Source organism: Enoplosus armatus, chromosome 1 (genome assembly GCF_043641665.1).
Source record: "Enoplosus armatus isolate fEnoArm2 chromosome 1, fEnoArm2.hap1, whole genome shotgun sequence".
Classification (NCBI taxonomy): domain Eukaryota; kingdom Metazoa; phylum Chordata; class Actinopteri; order Centrarchiformes; family Enoplosidae; genus Enoplosus; species Enoplosus armatus.
Genome location: NC_092180.1, coordinates 3,222,056 through 3,244,669, shown reverse-complemented (window position 1 = coordinate 3,244,669; position 22,614 = coordinate 3,222,056). Strand labels below are relative to the sequence as shown.

Here is a 22,614-nt window from a genome sequence, read left to right as displayed (position 1 = left end):
TATGACTTATGAGGCCAAGTTGTTGTTGTTTTTTAACGTAGGGTTGTTCATTGTGTACAAAATAATTTGTTCCTTCAAACTTTTAAATATAATTAACAAAATGTCAGGCTAACTCATTATAAAAAGCCTAAAAACTGCCAATTCAAATCAACTTCTTTGTCATTTTCTTGATATTAGTGCAGTAATCTGCTTTATTCTGTCTTGTTTCAAGTAGCGGGTGAATGAGTCCTCTGTCCTCAAAACATTAGCTGCTGTGTCTGTTTTGTACATTCGATGTAAAGCATTGCAGACCTGACCAGGTGTTCTGGCTAAACAGGTCCGAAGTTTCCAAACAGTTTCCTCCTGATGCCATTTCTGAAGAAAGTTGTGTAACGTGGCTTTAAACAGAGCAACTGAGAAAAAAAGTCCAGCACTCTGCATTGGCACAAAAAGAATATTTCTAGCTTTTTAGCCTCGATTAGCTCAATGTTTTACTTTTGCAGCACATTTACTGTTTGAGAGAGATTATTATTAGGTTCATCAGGTGGACAGAAATACAACTAATCTCCAATTCGATGCTAATGTAATGTACTGTATATATAGCTCGTTTTGGAGTTACTCTGTACCTTAATGGTTAAACATGAATTAATGAAGCATTAAGAAAGACACAATATGTTAGGAAGGATGAATATAAAACTAACTGATCTGTTAGACACGTTTATTTAAGTAACATTTCTCTTGTGTGAAGTAAATGGCTGTAAAACTAATGAATGGCTCTTTAGACTGAACTTAAAATCATATATTTTCGCCCCCATTTCACCCGCCCAGTTCCAAATCCTGGCTTTGAGAGGGAGATGACGTGCAGGACGTGGGGTCAGTACAACTTCGAGACCTTTGACGGCCTCTACTACTACTTCCCCGGTCGATGCACGTACACTCTGCTGAGGGACTGTGAGGAAACCGCCCAGGCCAGCATCGTCGTCCAGGTTAGTTCAGACTCAACAGCACCGGGTCGAAATAAATCCTCCAGACTAGCAGCTGCCCAGAAGGTTTCGGTTTGACGCCTGCTTCCAGTCGAGGAAAGTTTGGACTCGGTGGCGTCCTGCTCCGAAACACACTCTCCTTTCTGACTTCTGCGAGGTTCAGTCTCAGCCTGAGGAAAAGATTTGCTCTAAAGATTAGTGAAAGCTATCTGGTTATTAGAGTCAATTACCATTAAATACTGCAATTACCCACTATGCCTTGAAAGCATCTGCAACAGACCGGGACTTTGTTCCCCTGAAAAGGCAGCAGATACTTTATCTGTGTATGGGAAAACCTAACCAAACAGGGAACATGAAAAGATCCAAACGCATTATGATTATTGATAGTACATTAATACCAGTATAAATGATAAGGAGCGTTTCATAAACAAAAAGAAAATATAAAACTGCAGTGGTGTCGAACATGTTGGAGGGAGGTGTTAGGGGATGTGTGTGTTACGTTTCAAGCTTCTTTTAGGGAGAGCTGATTTCTTTTTTCTTCAGGTTCTTCTTGATAAAACACGATAAAACACAACTTTCTGTCAATGTAACTCTCTTTAACTCAAAAACAATGCATGTCGTCAGACCATTTTGACATTTTGAGTTTTGTTTTTGACGGATGTTTTCAGGTCCACAACGACCCCGGCTGTAGCTCCGCCCCCTACACCTGCCAACGATCTGTCAGCCTCTTCCTCCCCTGGGAGGGTGAGGTTCGGCTGCACGCCACCAACGTGACCTTCAAAGGCCAAAGGTCAGCAGCGAAACATGAGATGCAACAGAACATCTTCACATACCGAAGATTTGTATTTCTACTTTCTCTCATTTAGAAAATCAGGATTTATTATTATTTCAGTTTGTCTTCGTCTGCTTGCTCTCGATATGTTTGAGTGGAATATGTTCTAAAAGTTGATTAATATATTATTAAAATATACACTTTATTTATCTGTTGGAAGATTAACATCTATGTCAGTCAGTGTGAGCTCCTTATAGAGGAGAGGAGTGCTGATTGTCTCTGTATTCAGTTTGCAGCTGCCTCATCACGTCCACGACCTGCAGCTGGAGCAGATCTCACAGTATGTTCTGGTGACGCAGCAGCACGGCTTCACGCTGGCCTGGGAGGGACGCAGCGGCTCCGTCTACATCAAACTCAGCCCAGAGTTCGTGGGCAGAACCTGCGGCCTGTGTGGGAACTTCAACGCCGACGTCCAGGACGACCTGAAGACCAGTTTCGGTGCGACCATTTTGTCCGTGATGTGATAACCCAGCGAGCAGTCTAGACGTCAACTGGGCTAAATTTAGTTGAAAAGTCCTCTAGTTGTCGTGGTTACACAGTTATTACAGCATTTCAATGACCAGCGGTGGAGAAAGTATTTAGATCTTATTCTTAAATAAAAGTACTAATAAAAATACAAGTAAAAGTCCTGCATTGAAAATGTTAAAAGTAAAAGTATTTAGGTATAATTAGGAAAATGTACTTAAACGTGGGATTCTGGAACCGATTTGAATTATTATCAAAATAGTTGCCTATTATTTTCTGTCAATCGACTAATTAGTTAATCAACTAATTGATTCAGCTGCGCTTGTATAAACTGTTAAATGTATAATAAAACATCATATTATATATTATATTTATATGTTTCGTATGCAAAAATTCTTAATGAAAAGAAAAGTGAAAATTCCTCAAATTTGTACTTAAGTAAATGTACTTAATTACACGTCAATGACTGTATTTCAACTCGTAGTAAGAACCCTCTTCATACTGCATTAATGCAGCAAGTCATTAAGTTATCTCTGGCATCGTAATCTGAGCGTGGAGCGTGAGAGCAGCTCAGCTTGTCTTAATGCCTCCTGTCACCTGCATCAACCCGCATCTTGGAGGATCAGATTATAATCAGTCAGCACTTAACCAGATACGGATCCTGGTGAACACACATCCAGACAGATTGTTATCTGATCATCCAAACTGAGGATGTGTTCAGGGACACATTTTACCTCATTAACAAAGACATCCCACTAACTTATTACCTTATTAATTAGCAAACAAAGTGTAACACAAACAGTCTAATCAAGTACAGTTGGTATGATGGCAGAAATAAACAGAATAATCAGGCCACGTGGTAAGAGGGCACGTTTTATACTTGTTTCCTGCCTTCGAGGAGAATCCAGTACAGTTATGAACTGATTAGTCAGAAAATCTAAAGCAGACAAACAAAAAAGAAAACATTGATTCTGTGAAGTTGTGGAGTTTTTAAGAACAGTCCATGCCCCGCATTACTACACACAACATATTAGAACTAAAACGTAACGGTCACTAATACTGTAGTTTTTAGTTTTAGCAAATCAAACTGAAAACATAACGTGTGTTTGCCTTGAAAGATAGTGATGCAGCGGAAAATAAAACTGTAGTGATGCAGTGATGTAAAAGACCTTTTCTGTCTCTCCCAGGTGTTCTGACTCAGGACATAGAAATGTTTGGAAACAGCTGGGTGGAGGCGGAGCCACATCAGGCCCGATGTCCCATGGTGCCCCCTGGCTTCTCTTCGCCCTGTGCTGCGGTCGATGCTCATGTCCTGCTGGTAAGGTGTCTGATGAGAACTGTAGATAGATCGTCCTCCCACATACAAACAACGCAGACAACGCAAAATAAATGTTGTGTTTCGTTTGAAATGACCGTATACATCTTGAAATATGAGTGAAAGAAAATATCTTGCAGAAAGTGGAGGAAGTGTGTGCAATGCTGCTGGATCCGCCATTTCAGAGCTGCCACGACTTTGTCAGCCCGCTGTCCTACATGGCCAGCTGCTCCAACGACCTCTGCATGTAAGAACGCCGCCTGTTGAGATACCTTACGTTAACTTTGTCTTGATGGAGGCCTTTGATGAAACATCAGGGTGTCACCGAAATCACCAGGGCTGATCCGCTGTGGACCGTGACTATCAACAGCAAACTCCATTTGTTTTTTGAGATCTTGTGTCCAAAATGGGAAAGATTGATCTTCAGGGGGGACATGAATGTGTTGAGTAAATGTCTTCTTGAGATATTTCTTGTGTACAATTGGAAATTTCGGACCCAATGTGGCACTAGAGGAAAGATCAGGGGGTAACCGAAATTGTAAGAATTCTGGGGACCATAAATATCCACTCCACATTTCATTTGTCTTACATGATACTCGATCTTCTGAGGCCACCCCATAGGTTTAAATCAAACACACGGTTATTTTAGTCTCATCTTTTCAAATGAATTTGACTTTCTGCATTACTTCTGTATTTCATTTTATTTCCAGTTGAGTTTTCTACTTTTCTGACAATTTCTAGGGTCGTTTTTAAAGATGTATGATTTGACACAGATACCCTCTGATCAAAACTGGGGACACTGAGAATAACCTGCTCCAATTTGTACTGGGATTGTCTAATAATAATAATCATAATAAGTTATTTTCTTTAATAATTTGCTATAATCACATAAAACTTACTTTAGTAACCAATAATATCCTGCATGGGTATTTTCCTCTTTTCTCTTGAACTCTACTAACTATTCTGATCACAACATCCATGTTGAAGCAGTCTTGAAATCTGCTGGCTGTTTTTCCAGAACTACGTCAGGTAAGGTGCTGCTGGGCACCTCTCTTCTTTGAACACATCTTTATATCTTTAGCCACTTGAGGTGTGTTTTGAGATGCATTTTTGCCTTCCAGTCCACGTCTACAAAGAAGACTGTGAGCACTTTTGTTACTTTCTCAGTTGTGTCTTTTGGTGGCTCAGGTCCATGATCCTGAACGATCCCTCCCTCCTGTGAGTAACATTAGCCCCGGCAATCTGTTACTGTTAGCTCAGAGTGATTTGGAACAGAGAGTAGTGTGAAAGACAAAACAGTTTACTGTGTTCAGACACACATTTACCTTATCAGATGGTTTCATTTTGACTGAGAACATTACTGATACAGTCAAACTACAACAAACTTTTTCAGCTGTAGCTTTCCATTTAAAGAGTTGGAAGATTTACTCATTAACAGACAATGAACTCCAGTTTCCCTCCGTGATGGAGACACAGCTGGCGGGTAGTTATTTGTTTGAGCTGCACAGTCTGATCAGTTCAACGTACCCGGCTCTGTGGCCACACCTCTCCTGGCTCCTCTCAAAGAGTCCTTCTCTGTTTGTTACTCTGTTGAAGGTCGGGTCCCAACGGTGATGTGGTATGCCAGGTGTTCAGCGAGTACGCCCGGGCCTGTGCCCACGCTGACCACCCACTGCACGACTGGAGGCAGCACATTCCTCGCTGTGGTACGTTTTTTCCAGGTGTTTTAAACTCGGTGCCACGGAGGACCAAGAAGCTGCACGTTTCAGTTCAACTAAACACTACATCCGCTCAACGTTATGCTCAGCTCCTCCTCTCATATGGAAACATGTCGCATTCACCGAAAAACAGTAAAAAAGAAAATGCACTGGGGATACAGTATGAACTCCTTATCTCATAACTGTGCATGGTAGTTTATGAGATCTTTATCTTGTAATTATGAAATGCTAATATGAGATATGGAAGTCACAATTATGTGAAAATGTCTCCTTTCATTTTCATTTGGTGAGTGCATTGGACCTCTTTTAACATTTTAACAAATAAATGTTAATATGCCATCACATTACTTTGTTTCAGTACCTTCAGTAGGAACTTGTTTTTGTTCCACTGCATGGGCGATCCCTTGTGTCAGACTTTTCAGTAGAGAGTTTTACATTTTTTAACATATATGTTGCGTTTAATTTTTGCGACCAGCGAAGCAGTGTCCCTTAGGTCTGCAGTACAGGGAATGCATCAGCTGCTGCCCAGCGTCCTGCAACCTGGAGCGAACATGCATCGACAGCAAGCTGTCCTGCCTGGATGGATGCTACTGTCCTGATGGTGCGTTTCTATTCGGATTCTATTCATCTACTGTAGTGTCTATTCCCCTGAAAATACTTCCTGCAAATACATATTTTATATTTTATATATTTTTTTGTGTTCTGACCTTTAAATAAACCACTTTTCATACTTTTCATATCTCTATAAATTAATTGTTCATCTCTTTTCTTTTGCATCCTTCAGAAGTCTTTAACATCATCATTGAGTCTTTGATTAACAAATAGACATGAGAGAAAAACCCCTGCAGCCTCCATCTTGTCTGTATTGTGATGTTTTTAACTCCAGATGATATGAAGCACTCGTCTTTTGCGTGTCTCTGTATCTGTCTCTGCTGCCTCAGGTCTGATCTACGAGGACGGAGGCTGCGTGACGCCCTCCGATTGTCCCTGTGAGTACCACGGCATGTTTTATCCATCTGGACAGACGCTGCAGGAGGAATGCAACAACTGGTGAGTAATATTTGCACCCCCTATGCCAAATACTCTGTGAAACGAGGAGCACCAGCTTCATGCTTTTTACAGTATTTAAATAAAATCTCTAATAACCCTCTTTCACTCCCTTTGGATCTCAAATGAACCCTAGATGGACACATGTGAGACCATGTTGCATTACACGTCATCATCATGTTTTAAAAAACAGGATATTGTCCTGCGGACTCCATACAGTCCTTTTAATCTTCTCAGATCTGACCACCTGGGCTTGGTGTGTCCAGTTTCTGTCAGTGATCCTGCTGATTAGCTCAGCCTTTAATGTTCCCCACCTGCGGACGTCTCTGCTTTCTGTTTCAGCACATGCGTGGGTGGAGTGTGGAACTGCACAGATTACAGCTGCCCAGGTTTGTACCTTCCCTCTGTGGGTGGTTATATTTTTAATTCAAACTGTACTGGAGGTCAAATTCAAATTTATTACAATGCAAAGATGCTCTCAACAAGTCACCTTTTCCTCAAGCTTCTATATTATATACAAGTAAACCTCTGAGGTTAGGGAGCAAGAAGGGAGGAAGGTTCCTACTCAGGGAACTAGAAAGGAAGAACCATCGTAGCAAAGTTCAAGGAAGGAAAATGTCTCCTACTTGGAGAAACGCATCCTAGCATCCCTCAATATGGTGCAAGGATATAGGACACTTCCTAGAGAGGGAGCAAGGCAATGAAGGATGACGTTTTCAAGTTAGAGAGCAATAAATCAGGGCAAGGAAGACTGAAGCTTCCTAGCTCAAGAGAAAGGAAGAGTATGAAAAAATGAATGTTCCTAGATAGGGCGTAGAAAAAAAGGAAGCCTCCTACTAAGGATAAGGAATCTCCCTAGTCATGGACAAAGGAGAGCAAACAAAGGGTATGTCCTTGCAAGGAAGCAAGGAAGGAGGCGGCTTCCTATTTAAGTAACTAGAAAGGAAGAACTATCATAACAAAGGTAACGTAACCAGGGAGAAGAAAGTCCAAGGAAACGCTTCATAGTGTGGGAGAAACGCAAAGAAGGAGGAGGCGGAGGCGTTAGGGAAGAAAAAAGGAGGAAGGAGAAAGCATCATAATAAAGAGCAATGAAAGAGATAAACGGGTCCCGAGTTGTGCACCAGTGAAAGAGGAAGTGTTCTATTTAGAGAGCATGGAAAGACCACACTTCTTCATTAGGAAGCAAAAAAGAAGGGCATGTCCTCAGCAAGTGAAAAGAAAGAAGAAGAAGCTTTCTATTATAGGAAGCAAGGAAGGAAACAAACTCCTTGTCCTCCTAGTTAGACCTTCACCCTGTCATGAGGTTAAAGATGTAGACTTTAGCTTTCATTGATTGCCGTTGAAGTGCTCCTGAGCTCGGTGTCTGCCCAGGAGCTACCAGACCAGTGGTTCTACGTTGAAGGTTTCCTCGGACGAATGAAGGAAATAAGTGAAAAATGTCTCACTCTCTACAGGCGAGTGCTCGGTGACGGGTGATATGTATTTTCAATCCTTTGACGGGCGGCTCTACACCTTCCCTGCAACATGTCAGTATGTCCTCGCCAAAAGCCGCAACTCAGGAAGGTTCACGGTCACCGTCCAGAACGCCCCCTGTGGAGCCGTGAGTTACATTTAATCTGCAGTATTTTTATTTGTTTATTTCTTTTATCTTTCTTGTCGAGTTTTTCTTTTTCTGCCTTCGAAACAAACGCCTCCACGTTTCTTGCACAACTCTCCCACTTCAGCCTCTGCAGTCAAGCTGTTCTGCTGGCTCGGCTTACGGGTTTATGCAATTTGTCTGTCATGTAGATCATATCATAATTTAAGTGTAATCAGTAATCCCCGCTGAATCCAGGTCGTTTCTGTTCAACGGCCATGCTGCGACTTAGAGAAATGAAAGCCTCGAGGAAACGTCTCGATCAAACTGTGGCAGATAATGAACATGAAAAGCAACAAAAGACCGAGAGTTTCTTCTCCTCTCCCCTCTCTCCGAAACCTTCAATTTCCCAGCAGCCTTTGAGCTTCTCAGCAAACAGGGGGCGATGGAGGGGAGGAGGCGAGATATAAAATGTCCCACTCATCAGAGCAGAGGCCCGAGACCTCTAACAGCCAACTGAACAGGATTACCTTATCTGGCCTGACTGACAGAGCTGTGGACGGCTTTGTAGTGAGGAGGGTGGTGAAGAGAGGCACTGGAGGGGTGGGGGACTTGGACAGAGAGAAGGTTATGCGAAAACAGGAGGTGAATGATGGGAAGAGTAGAAGGAGGAGGGGGTTGCTAAAACCTTTTCGGCTATGGGGCTCTGCCACTTATGAAAGAGACGATTCATAGAGGCAGATCGCTTACTGTCAGCGACGCGCAGGATTCCTTACTTTAAAAATATCAGAGCGGCAGAGTAACTAATCGCACGTTTACTAAAGTGAGTAAACGTTTCGAAGTACTTGAGTATTGACATTTTGTGACACGAGCAGGTTTTAAATTCAAAATGTACAATGTGCTCATTCAATATGACTCACTGAAATGACTGACATGACTCTGATTTGTCACCTCCTGTTGTTAAGATCCGGTTTAGGCAACTAAACTACCTGGTTTCGATTGTGGCTATAATCAATATTTTTATATTAACAATGGATGACCACTTAGTGACGAACCTGCAGCGAATGATTTCCCGACTCTGCAGTTTGCTGCTTTGGCTCACTGCTCTCAAATACTTGTTTTCAGCAGCAGCAGATTAGCCTGGCATCGCCAGACCAATTCGCAAATGCGAATTAGTGTGGAACCTCTCCATTCATGTTTGAATTCCAAGGGGCATTATCACCCGGCGCAGACCAAAATGCCTCTGGACTCAATTGGATAGACCTACAACCAGTCAGAGCGACGAAACGTGCGACGTAGAGCTGACAGAATAGTGCGAGCTGTGATGGTGTAGAAAAAAATAGAGAAAATAACCCGTCCAGCTAGCAGATTCAACAGAACGCTCCACATCAGCAGCAGCCATCTTGGTTGTTTACTCAACAGCAGTCCTCCCCATATTAGATATACGGTTGTGATTGGCCCGACCCCGGCTAGGTCAGCTGGAAATCAGGGCGGGGGGGGCAGACGCATCAGCTGGAGCAATAAAACATGAGCTCACAGTCGTTTGGTTCCCAGGCTAGCAGCAGGTAGCTGTTTTCAGCAAAAAAAAGCTCTAAAAATGGAGTGTATGTTGTTACCTGCTCAGCACCAAACAGAGACAGAAACAGTTAGCAGCTAGCTGGAGAACAAAGTGGAGCATTTAGCAGCTGAAGAGGCCGATATTTCCCTCAGGAGTTGGTGAAAACAGAGCTGAAAGGACATTTTGGACATTCGCCAGATGCTTTTAATTATTAAATTGAAGCGCTGACAGTTCATTATGTGTGATGGAGTGGGCGATTTGAGAGTAAAATTGTTCTTATTTTCCTTCCCCTTCTTGTTATCCTCTCTTTCTCTCTCTTCCCATTATTTCCCTCTCATTGTGAGTCCTGTTGTGTATCTGAATTGCTGCTGTTTGGAAAAATGCCAGCACGCTTTATCAAGCCATCTTGTCTCAATTGCAGAATTTGGATGGGGCCTGCATCCAATCAGTTAACCTGGTTATTGACGAGGATCCAAGAACGGAGATTACACTGAGTCACGTCGGCGAGGTCTTCATGGCCGGACAGTACCGCATCTCCCTGCCCTATTCTGACGGTAACTCCCTCATCTTTCATCACCTTCCAACATTGTTCACATCCAGCGCCAGACTTCTTTGGGCAGAGACAGATTGAATGACAGCTGTGCTATTGAACGAAAATTTTCCCAATACTTTACTGGGTTAGCGCCTGCATTGTGTTGCACAAAAACGCCTTCCCTCTGAGTATTACCGCCTTTTCACACCAGTGTGTTCGGTTGATCGAGTCAACAGCCTTTTGTATGTTTTGTGATGAACTGTGTGAGAATGATCTGATATTTTGGTACCTCAAGGAATAAAAACAACACTAACACTTACAACGCTTTTGTGTTGTAGTTGTTACAAACAGGATCTGACAAACTACTTCAATCAATCAATCAACCAATCAATCAATCAGTCTTAATTCATAGTAGAACCTTTCATGTGTAATTGAAATAATATAAATTCCAAAAAAAAAAGAATTTAAATCTCAAAGTACAAATCTAAAACTAGTGCAATAGTACAATTAGTCGAATAATCGATAAATTGTTAAGAAGAAAATTAATCAGCAGTACTTTTGATAGTCAATTTTTTAAGGATTTATCAAGCAAAAACATTTACTGGTTCCAGCGTCTCAAATGTGAGGATTTCGTTGTTTTATATCAAAGTAAATTAAATACGTTTGGGTTTTGTGCTGTTGGTTGGACAAAATAAGAAATTTAAAGCCATCACCTTCGTGATCTGGGAATTTTTTTTCACAATTTTCTAATATTTCATGTGCTAAACAATTAATTGACCAAATAATGAAAAAGACATATCATCAGTTGCAGCCCAGAAACAATAAAAGTCAGTATAAAACTGAGTTGGTCTGATTGACTGTAAATGCTAAGCCAAAGAGGACTTAACTGGTCAAACAGACATGATGACGTCACCTTCAGATATTTCCATGAGCTTCACTGAAGTTTGAAAGCAAGAAATGTTTGAAATGATCTGAAACAACAACAAAAACAACAACAACAACAACAACGTACATTCAACAACAATACAGAGAGTAATCATCACAGCACACTCTTCACTTCCTCTTAAAGACTAAATTAACACCAGGTTGAAAAGCTGCATCACTGATGGGCGTGCCGAACAGTGATGTCACGGTGTACCGGCGCACCCAAGAGTACACTTCTACATCACTGCAAGGTGAGAAGTTAAACCACTGGAGGGCGGCGAAAACAAAATTTTCAGGTGGTGTTAATTTGCTCTTTAAAAGATGCCCATGTGGAGTTTTTGACCACTATTAGTGCGATGGAGTAACGTTTTTATGAACAGGTCCCCGTTTTGTTTGTGTCATGTGCACATGATGCACAGTTCTGCATAAAAGTGAATGCATATGCTCCACCTGAAATCCTAAATGTCCTCCTCCCTCATCCCCCGCAGACGTCTTCCACATCCAGGAGCTGTCGTCCATGTTCCTCCAGGTGAAGACGGCGTTCGGCCTGCGTCTGCAGTACAGCTGGAAGGAGTTTCGCCTCTACCTGCGGGCCGACGAGCTGTGGAAGGACGACACGGTGGGCCTGTGTGGCACCTTCAACGGCAACATTCAAGATGACTTCCTGTAAGTGTGTGCCGGCTGACCTTTGACCCCTCCCGCGCCCTCCGTCAACCCCCCCCCCCCCTCTCTGTCCAATGATAAAAAGAGAGAGCATACTCTTGTTTCAGAGGCAGAGAGGGAGGTGATGGTGAAGTGCTCTCTCTCTCTCACACTCTCTCTCTGTAATGCACACTGGCTCGGCGGCTCGGCATCAAACGCCTCGCTCTCTGATCAGCTCTTTTAGGCGGGCCAGATGAGCGCCCAACTGGACACGCCACTTCAACAAGGAATTTACTGTTAGTGGAATAGGGGCTCCACTGTACCGTATCGTAATGGCCGACCATAAAGGGCGGATGTTGTCTAACAGCTGTAAATGGATATACATCGCAGTTGGTGACTGAAGTGGTCGTATGCTCGCTTTGCCCGAAGCTCTCCAGAAAAGACTTGCAGAATCCTGTATTTTATATTTTGTCTTTGGTGCTAAGCACCGACTTCTGCTGCAGTTTCATTTTATGGATTAACAGCTGTTTTAGACATAATGAATAGCCAGAAACTCAGGAACAGTGGTAGCTCCTTTTCTCTCCTGTTCTGATTTCAAAAGTGAAATGGGTCCATCTGACCAATCAGGTGGGAGGCTGAGGCAGAGGTGGGACGTGTCAAACACGTGTTTGTTGAGTGCAACAAAAATATGAGTCCAATCTTAAATCCTCTCATTGAATCCGAATGTTTTTGAATCCCTTTTTAAAACTTTTTTCTGTAATCACGTATAAATCAGCCATCTGTTGACAGGACGGTACCTCAGTTATCTCATTTGAATGCATTGATTGATTGATTAACTGGGAATGGAGGTCAATAATCAGTAAATTATGATTTAATTATCTGTTAACTACAATTGCAATCAAAACAACATCTGTAACTGAAATACCAAAACAATCAAACAAAATGGATTTTATTAGGAGGATTACTTCGGAGGCAGCAGTGTTGTTGTAGCTTAAACTAGTGTTAATGTTAAGGTAGCCATGTTGTCGTAGCACTAGCTATCAGCATGCTTACATTTATTCTTTCAAAGTGGAAATGTTGTGGAACATACAGCAACAAAGGCAGTTTCAGTGATACATCAGTTTCACTGTGTGAAAAACAAAACGAGCAAGCTGTTTTCTAGCTCCATGTTGTCGCAACGACTCTGCGCTCTGGTTTTCCTGCAGGTCTCCGTCAGGTATGATAGAAAGCACTCCTCAGCTGTTTGGAAACGCCTGGAGAGTCTCGTCAGCCTGTTCACCGAGCCTGAATACGCCTCAGCTCGACCCCTGTGATGCACACCAGCAGGCCGGTCAGTTTCTCTTCTTCTTCGCAGCTTTTTCTGTTTCGTGTCCTGAAAACACTGACAGTGTTATATGTTGTGCTCAAGTTCAGCGTCTCTGAATTACACAATTACACTATTTATTATATATCTCTACATTATTTTTTCATCATTTACTTTTGGATATTGTGAAGATGATATGAGACTTGATAAAACAAGAATGAAAGTTTACGAGTTTACTCTGATTATATATACTTTAATTATAAACCAGTCTGGACTTTTTTGTAGAAAGATAATTTATTTTTCATTTTATATCTAAGTACATAAAAATTGTTTTGATATAATTGTACATCAAACATATTTTCAGGGTCAATATTTTCATGTCATGTAATCTTTGAAGCAAAAAGTACACATAAATCATCAGATTCCTGTTGGTCTTTCATAATAAAGCAGCTGTAAACTGATTAACATACATAGTTTAAATAAGATAAAAGTCAGTGTAAACTTAGATTTTTTACATGTTTTGTTTGTATATATTTGTACATTTTCTTTCAGCAGCTGGCCTTATGTATTTCTGCCTTTTTAAACCTGCTCCTTCCTCTCAGTGGCTTATGCCTCAGAGATGTGTGACGTACTGAACCAGGATCTGTTCTCCGCCTGCCACGAGTACCTCAGTCCGACATCCTTCCATCAGCAGTGTCGCTCAGACACCTGTAAGTGCGGGACGCCTTGCCTCTGCTCTGCGCTGGCCCACTACGCTCGCCACTGCCGCAGGTTCTCTGTCATCGTTGACTTTCGATCGCAGATACCCGACTGTGGTGAGTAACCAGCATGTTCACGCTCTACCATACTGACACAGTCTGTATATATATATATATATCAACGAGGCTGGTTTGTCCCAGGATTCAGCAGCTGAATTTATGAATGAAGGAAGACATGGAGCCAAAGGGTGCCTTGAAATCTGACTGGCCAACCATGTTACGTCTCTGACTTTTCTTTCTTTTCTTCTATAGCGCCCAATATCAAATCCCAAACTGTCCTCCCAACTCTGTGTCGGTGACAGTTGAGTTCCAGAACATAAACGTCTATCACAAAATCAGAGTTTGTTTATCTGTCCAGCCCACAACTTTATTGTTTTGGTTCAGATATTTCCCTCAGGAGTTGGTAGAGACCAAAAACAGAGCTAAAAGAGAGGGAATATTGGAGTTACATTCATCAGGAGACGCAAACACGATTCCAAATGAATGATAATGTTGCTGCTTGGTGGTTAAATAAGCAGCTGTTTGTTCTCCATATCAACTTAAAAGCTGAGGATTGGTCATAACTTGTTGCCGCTGCCCCAAAAACTCAGTCATTGCTGGTTTGAATGTGATGATGTTGTGATACTGTGTTAGGAGCCAGACTACAGAATAATCCCACTGAGCAGCTTCCTGCTCCGTACAGTTGTGAATTAATCTTTCCGTTCACACTGTCTCTCTCTCTGCAGCGGTCACCTGTCCTGACACCATGCAGTACGGCACCTGTGTGTCGTCCTGCCAGCGCCGTTGCTCCGCCCTCTCCGTCCCGCAGCACTGTGGGGAGGAGTGTGAGGAGGGCTGCGTCTGCCCTCAGGGATCCTTCTACAACCATCGAACACACACCTGCGTGCACAGGTAAGGCTGAGGGGGCGGGGTCTCCAAGCAGGAGAGAGACACAGTGACTATCACTATAACAGGCACTCTAGTGTAACATTACAATATTTTTTTTTTTTTACTGTATTTGGAAGATAAAATCATTACATCCACGCCGTCGTTTTAGCATTAAGTTCAGTCGTCAGTGTCCTTGTTGTGTGTCGCAGCAGCTCCAGCTCGGCCTGCTGTTGAGTTGTGGAAGGTTGTGAAGTGGCTGGAGTCACTCCGCCAAACAAATCCTCTCAAAGTGATATTTGTATCTGCTCTGAAGTTTAGGTCAGCCTTTAAGTGGAAAGCCTTGTATCTCTCCTGCAGACGTTATAGAGCCAGAGGACCTCAGTAATTGGGCTCTCTCTTTCAGCCTGCTCTGCCCTAGAAGACATGCAGCTTAATTCCTCTTAAATGTCCCAGGTTTTTACATCCTAGTGCAGCGCGGTGCCTTACTTACCATGTGATAGAGTTACATCAAGGAATTCACCGTGAAACCCCCCTTTCATTCCCACTCGGGCTGGGGACGACACAGATATCTGATAACCAGTGAGAAAGAATTTGTAGTACAGAGGCCGATGTGTGGCGCTGGCCTATATGTTACAAGGCTTTCAGCCTCCGCTAAACACAGCCCACCGCAACGTAGATCCTCTGCCATTTTTTATGTTTTTATAATAATATACGTTTTTTGAAGAAGGTTTGATTGTAGATTCGACACTTTGAGCACTGATCTCACCTCCTAAAGCCTGCTTATCTGTCCCTATCCACTTACCTGTAATACTCTGTTTAAGGTAACACAAAGCCCTCTTTAACATAACTCTTTACACAAACTGAGCAGTGTCTGGTTTACATCACTCAAACCCTGATGTGTAACTGTGAGTTTACGAGGTTTTTGAAGATCTTCGGACGTCTGATTGAAAGCCTTGTGCTCGTACTGACATTCACAATACTCACATTCTGTTGTAGACAACAAACAATATGAATGTGACGCATCAGTGATCGGAGTCGGTCTCGTGTGTGTTTTTGTTTTTGTTTACTTTTGTGGTTTTTCAGGAGCGAGTGTCCCTGCAGTTTCCTCGGAGCAGATTATGAACCGGGAGATGTGATCATGACGTCAGCAGGTGTTCAGTAAGATCCTCTCCTCCGTCTAATCTAATCTAACCTCAACCCTCAAAGGAAAAGTCCACGTTTTAAAGGACAATTTCATTTTTTTTTCTCCATACATGTTCCATACCTTAATGTTAATGATGATGATTAAAGAAACCCTTTTCACTGACTTCAGGCAATTCAGTTTGCAAACAGTTAGAGACAGAAGAGAAAAAACAACTGGAGGCTGTAAATTCAGTTAGTTCAGGTAATCTATCGAGCTACAACCAGAACCAGGACCTCAGCTAAAAGTCTGAAGCCCCACTAGTGCTCCCCTATAGGAGCTCGATATCTGTCACACTCCACAATGTGAAAATGTTGATTGGTACGAACAAGACACACTACCAATACTGAAATATTGACAGTTTTGCTGTTCTACTAGTCTTGCCAGTAATGTGGCAAAAATAAAATGTGGTGCAAGAGAGAAAGAATAATGAAAAATAAACAAATATTTTCAAAAGATTTCTGTATTTGATATCATGTTTATTAATGTGTTAACCTTCCATATAGTTTCTGTATCTCCCTTCATCATCCTCATCATCCTCTCCTCTCTGTGCTCCCCTGCAGACTCTGTATGAACGGTAAACTGGTGTCCCAAACGACAGACAGTGGTGAGTCACTTTAATCAGAAATCGTTTTAGTTCATTCTTATTTCTTAAGCTGACATTAAGTGTTTGACCTGTCACATTAATGCCAATTGTTTTGTAATGACGATAGAAATATATGCTTGTACCTGTGTGTTGTTGGCCTGCCAGTCTCTCTCGCAGTCTTACACCACGACTCTGCACAATCACAGATATGAACACAACCATGGAAGAATTATACTAGTTTTGTTATTGTTGTATTTAGTCGTCATTAATTAGAAAAACATTGGAGGGATGAGATGAAAGAGGAAATGGAGCTCTGGATCTTACATTGTTTCTGGAGCTCGTCTTCATCTTCCTAACCTGTGACTTCTCCTTCTCCTCTCACAGACACGTTGTGTCCAGCTGGTCAGCTCTACCAGAACTGCTCAGAGGGGGACGACGGCCTCCTGTCGGGAAGTGGCGTGGCCTGCGAGCGCACCTGTGAATCCTACCTGCTCAACCTCACCTGCTCCGCGCACGAGCCCTGTGTGGCCGGGTGCACCTGCCCTCCCGGGTGAGTGAATCACCGAGGAGTTGTGTATGGAAGCTCTGCCAATTCTAAATGATTTAAAGGGACCCACCAAGATTAGTTTACTACGGAGAACTCTTTTCAGCCTGTGAAGACAGTCAGCGTGACGTGAAGTTTAATTTGCTGTGCCGTTTTGTTCATATGACGTAAGACAACATTTTAATTTACAAAAACAATTATTTGTTTCCATATTTTTGCTGGCGAAATTAAAACTCGCACTAACAAATTATTTTCTCTCAACTCTAAACTAACCACACGACATCTACTGCAGCACATACAACCATGAATTTCTTTGAGGATCTTAATCACATCACAGATTTTCTCTACATGGTTCAGCCCTCACTGATGGTTGGCTTCTGTAGGAGCTGACATGTTTAATGTTGACTTGTTTGCGACCTGAGAGCTGGTGACTGGAGGATTGCTGGTTTGAGTCACTGCAGTTGGAAGACGCTCAAAGGGTCCCACTGCAGATGTGGATCTGAACCTCCAAATGTTCCTCTGCAGTCAGCTGTGAAGGTGTCAACATGTATGAAGGTGACTCAGGGTGATGCTGCAGAAGAGCGTGACCTTTTTCTTGATAAAGAAATGACTGTGTAGGTTTGGTGAAATCTAAAGCTGTGAGTGTACCAGGCTGACCGTGTCACTGAAGCCGAGGTCAGCCGGGGGTCAGACTGCAGACGGGTTAAATGTCACACGAGCCAGGAATAATCCTCAGACCCTCCCCTTACCTCTGCAGGAGGATGGCACTGGGTCAAGGATCAGAAAATCCCGGTACCTGGTGACGCTGGTTAGCTAAACAAAACAGCCAAATAGGTCTGATAGCCCAGAACTGTTCCTGGGGGCCAAAAGACCCAAAAGTGATTAAACCATTAGTTTTTAAAAGTCCTCATGTTGATCTGTCGAGATTTAAATAAATTGACTTCTGTTGGGTTTTGATAATGACACTCGCCTTGTGAGGTATTTTGTTTTGTACTCGTTACCGAAAGCAGCCATATTTTTGGACGAGTCTTAGATCATCTGTAGGAGACAAAAGTCCTTACAACCAGCAGATGAGGTGGACAGACATCACGGAGTAGATTACAGTCATCGGATCCCTGTAATCCCCTCTGGCTGTCGGCCTGAAAGGAGGGTTAAGTGGTTTCATTCTGTGACATCAACCAAGAGTCATCCTGATTACGATATGCACAGGCAGAGGTTAGCAAAACATATCCTAGCTTATGACACTTCTGCACAGATTATATAGCTGGCTAATGATGGCTCTAAACCAGACAACAGAAGCCCTGTGTTTAGTCACTAATGCGCACCTGATAGATAATTAATGAAATTCTCAGCCTTTCTCTTTCAGCTAAATGCAGAACTTACAGAAAAAGAAACATTAAACAACAAGAAAAATATGAAACTGTGGTTAAAACGTAATACAGAACGGAGAACTCAATATTAAAGACAAGAATATTAATAAACACACAGCTAAACATTCATTTAAAGATTCAATGTGCATATTAGATATAAATCATGTTGGATTAATTTAGCTTGAGATCCCATAAAATAAAATGCGATCCTCCTTAAAAGGTTTATTTGTAACTCAGGTAACCAAAGGCCACATGAAGTGAAAACACGACTAGAAGCTGCTATTGATCTCAAAATGATAGACAGGTCTATTTATACACTCACATCGGACAACAACTAAATCAAGTGAACTATTTAAAGTTTTTCTTTTACACAAGTAATGTTTGTCAGCACCAAGCACTCAGTATATATCACAAGATGTATACTGAGTGGGATATCAACACAGCAGTAAAACAGTAATATATATTAAAGTAAAACAAACCTTCTATCATCTAACAAGAAAAACTTAACTTATGGTCAGTGCTACAAAATGCTGATTTCCTGTCTACGACGTCAACTGTTTAAATATGAAAGGTGAATATGCATCTTACATATTCAAATAAATTCCGTCCCAGACTTCAAATAGCACCAGTGACACAGCGAAAAGGTGGTACAGAGACTCACGTCACCTCTGCTGACCTCACCAGAGTGATTCATTTACTCCTGCTCGCAGCTTTAATGGCGATGACCTTCATGGTGACGAGCATCCCAGCACACTGTCGTGGTTTGATAATAACTCCCTGGAACCTGAGAGTTTGTGAGCTAATTATGTGGTGAATATGGACACAAAGCGATCTCATTCAGCTCGCTGGTGACGGCTGCGTCAATAGCTTAAAGGTTCAGTCATCGGTCTGATGATCTTCAGAAACTTGCCCTTCACAGTTTTGAGGGGGTCGTTTCTACAGCGACAGACTTCGATTATGGCTCGTCCACTTGTTGAGTGGCTTTATTTGTCGTTGGCTGCGTCCACAACAGAAAACAGGAAGGTGTGTGTCATTACAGCCCGACAGAAAGCTCTCTGACCATTTATTTCAGCAGAGGAGATAAAGACGTGAAAAGCCGCAGCAGATTGTTCAGTCTCTCGAGCTTTAAGTTGTTTCTATCAGTGAGGTTGTGCGATACATAAATATTCTTTAGATAATAGGAAAGAACATGTGAACCTAACACAGCAATGTGCAATACCACATTAAGTATTGCACTGGCCATAAGTTAAGTTTTTCTATGCTATACTGTATAAAGGTTCCTACCGCAGCATTCAGTGGAGGAAATACACAATACACGCTCTTGGAGATACCTGATTGAAAACTAAAAACAGATTAAATAACACAGGACATTAGCTTAGAGGTTGTATAAGTAGACCATGTTTGTGCATATTTGAATCTGAAAAAAATACATTAAAAGGAACCTTTTTGAGTTTTCCTGTAGATATGTTGTGTTTCTTACGTATCCAAGCACTTAGATGTCTAAACTGCGTGCAGTACATGTTGATGGATTCAACTCCATGACCTCAACCCTGGACTACTAGGAGAGTGTCAGTGGCGACACCTGCAAGTAGCTAACGTTACTGTACATCTTAATAATTTATTTTTTGCATGGGGCAGGGCTGAGGTCATGACGTTGAATCCACAGGCACAGTTTTCCAATCTGTTCCCGTGGTTTGCACGGATTTCTACATCAGTGTTTTCTCTCTACTGTATGATCCCTGGGGCGCTCTGTAGCTAACGTCCAACAAACGTGCTGAATGCGTTTCCTTCCACATAAAACATTTGCAAAGCCGATTTTTAAAAAAATAGTTGAACAATAGTTGCAACCTCCACGTCGATCAGAGGAATAGCGTGAAACCAGTTGCAGAAATGTGTATTGCGTTGCCAGCGTCCTCTTGCGCGTGCACGATACAAACAAAACATGGACCCACTCTTACAAACACTGTGCTACAACTGGTCAAAAACTGTAAGTGAAAATCAAGTAAATAGAAAAAAAACACAAGGAACACAAGGTTATTATACCTCGTTTTTCCTCATGGATGATGGTGAACATGAGCCAAACATCAATACAATATCACAAAATATAAAGCCAAGACCTCAGTCTCATACTTGAGTATTCCTACTTGGCTTGAGAAGTACATTTCTTTACCCATTGTATTTTCTGGCCTGCTACACATCAGCTGCATGTCTTCAGTTTGCTGGCTTTGGTTTTCTTTTCTGAACCAGACAGCAGATGATAAGCAGGTGTTCCCTCTGTCATATTAATACTACACTTAGATGTTTATCGTGAAAAGAAATCCCAACTCAAAGTCACCGTATTCATCTGCAGCAGGACTTAAAAACCTGTAATGGGAAATAATTAGCTGAGGTGCTGACAGGAGAATCCATTGTGTTTTCATTCACAATGGCACACTTTGTTTATGATCAAAATGTAGACCATTCATTCATTCCTCATTCTGTGACAATTAGCCCAGCTGAACTCGTATGAACCGGGACTTTCAGGTGCAACACGGGACCGTGCAGCATACCAGGATTTGGTTTTGGTTACAGAACGTACAGACAACCGTCAAAACTTGTTATTGGCCCGCAGACTATCCTGGAGAGGTTTGGGGGTGTTATAAACAAATGCGGAGTGAAACAGGACTCAGGGTCAGAGGACAGAAAGGAAAGGAAAGGTTTTGGGCCGCTGAACGACTTGCCCTGGATTCTCTGTATAAAGTTCTGCTTAATGTTTATTAAAGTTTATTAGCATTAAAGTCGAGATGAAAAATGCCTTTTAGATCACATCCCCAGTCAAATTGTGCACCTATATAACAATACATGCCAAAAGAACCCCCCCCCCAAAAAAAAAAAATCAATTTCTTTGTATTCACATATCAAAATCAAATCATGTTTTCTTCCTGTAACACAAAATATGATGTGTGCTTACATCAGCTTGAACCAACCAATAAATCTTCAACCCAGCGTTACGTCCCGTCTGCTGTTTCACTCAGAAATACGTCACGATACGGAAGCTGGACTCTCTCAGAACGCCGTTTCATCTCGAACATCAATAACAATGTCAGCACCATTCATTACGTTGTTTTCTGTCCCACAACTGCTTCCTCCAGTGACTCCAAATGTATTTGTTTTTTAGTATGTGTGATATTCACAACATCGGCCAAAGCCTCCACACCATCACTGATGAACAGTATGTTTAAAGCTGCGCTCTTCAGTCGGCACCCGGCACCTGACTCGCCTGTCGCCCCTCTACGCATCCACGTCTTCCTCGGTCACTTTTACATCGTCTGATAGAATTAAATTCAAAACGAGGGCCATGTTTATGAGGATTTATTCATAATGTGCACGCAGGTCAGGAGAATGAATGATTTTAGCATCTTTGATCAGAGTAATTGATACGGCAGCTTGGCGGGCGGATAAAGGAAGCTGTTAACACCGTTTTATCTGGGGTGTAACTCTACTCAGATGAACCTGAGGTTTGTGGCGGGACCATTCAGTATGTCACTTCATTGTCTGCAGCCTCGCCAGTGGATATAGCTCAACCCTGGATATTACAAGATACTTATCAGCTTCGTCTCGCAGAGTGGAAAGCAAAAGGAGGCATCCGGACAAAGACTGTTTCTCTCTCTATCTCTGAGAATCCTAATTGTCTGGTTTTCTCATGTAGCCAACGAGTGTTACCGCCTTTTCATCCACAGTCGCCCACCCCTGAAACTCTCTCCCTCTTGTTTCCTGGCATCGCTTGGCTCTGGAAGCCAACCGGCCTTGGCTCTGCCTCTGTCGCTCTCTTGGCAAAGGACAGTCCTCATATCTGGATTAGAGATGAACACAGGAGCTCCCAAAGATGATTATGTTATAACATGATAGCATCCTGAATAATAACCAACATTGGTCCAAATTAGACTGTTACGAGGCTCTGTTATTGGCCTGTTGTTTCAACTGGTTTCAGGTGGGACCACATCTGCTGGCCTTTGGTTCATTGATGAGAAGTTTGTTTAAATTACCAAGACGTCCTTGTACCTAAATTAATAATTTGTCAGCCCTTATGACCCTTATAAGTCTAGATAGCTTCAGCTTCCTAAAACGACTTGGTTAATGTTCGGAAATGTTCGGCTGCAATGGTCAGACAAAGTGTGAGTTGGTGAGGTGTCTCCAGCACTTTGCAGCAGCCTTTGAGATCCATTTGTTCTCATATGCTGGATTTGTTAAGCGAGACACTCTGGGAAATCCCAATGCTTTGCTACGGCATGTTCAGGGCGTCTTTGTTTCCATTAAAAAGCCCTTTAGTGCTGTTTTGGCAGCACTGAATGTGACCCTGGGTAGAGAATCTACCTGTGATGGGTTCAGTCTCTTTCATTCAGGCTCAGACCAGTTAAGAACACATGAAATGATAAACAAAACAAAAACTTTC

At 42.3% G+C, this 22,614-nt stretch overlaps 1 protein-coding gene across 1 annotated transcript in view; it reads left to right on the top strand.

Annotated features, from left to right (window-relative positions):
- The window catches only part of otog (otogelin), a 53,162-nt gene that overhangs the window by 6,000 nt on the left and 24,548 nt on the right, over positions 1 to 22,614 (top strand). The window contains exons 7-24 of the mRNA XM_070901857.1: positions 808 to 965; positions 1,631 to 1,752; positions 2,024 to 2,232; positions 3,447 to 3,577; positions 3,715 to 3,821; positions 5,171 to 5,280; positions 5,768 to 5,893; positions 6,234 to 6,342; positions 6,682 to 6,728; positions 7,797 to 7,942; positions 9,898 to 10,030; positions 11,421 to 11,598; positions 12,780 to 12,904; positions 13,480 to 13,692; positions 14,361 to 14,526; positions 15,586 to 15,660; positions 16,246 to 16,289; positions 16,653 to 16,818. Of these exons, the coding sequence (XP_070757958.1) occupies positions 808 to 965; positions 1,631 to 1,752; positions 2,024 to 2,232; positions 3,447 to 3,577; positions 3,715 to 3,821; positions 5,171 to 5,280; positions 5,768 to 5,893; positions 6,234 to 6,342; positions 6,682 to 6,728; positions 7,797 to 7,942; positions 9,898 to 10,030; positions 11,421 to 11,598; positions 12,780 to 12,904; positions 13,480 to 13,692; positions 14,361 to 14,526; positions 15,586 to 15,660; positions 16,246 to 16,289; positions 16,653 to 16,818 (2,365 nt within the window). The remainder of the gene's footprint in view (positions 1 to 807; positions 966 to 1,630; positions 1,753 to 2,023; positions 2,233 to 3,446; positions 3,578 to 3,714; positions 3,822 to 5,170; positions 5,281 to 5,767; positions 5,894 to 6,233; positions 6,343 to 6,681; positions 6,729 to 7,796; positions 7,943 to 9,897; positions 10,031 to 11,420; positions 11,599 to 12,779; positions 12,905 to 13,479; positions 13,693 to 14,360; positions 14,527 to 15,585; positions 15,661 to 16,245; positions 16,290 to 16,652; positions 16,819 to 22,614) is intronic.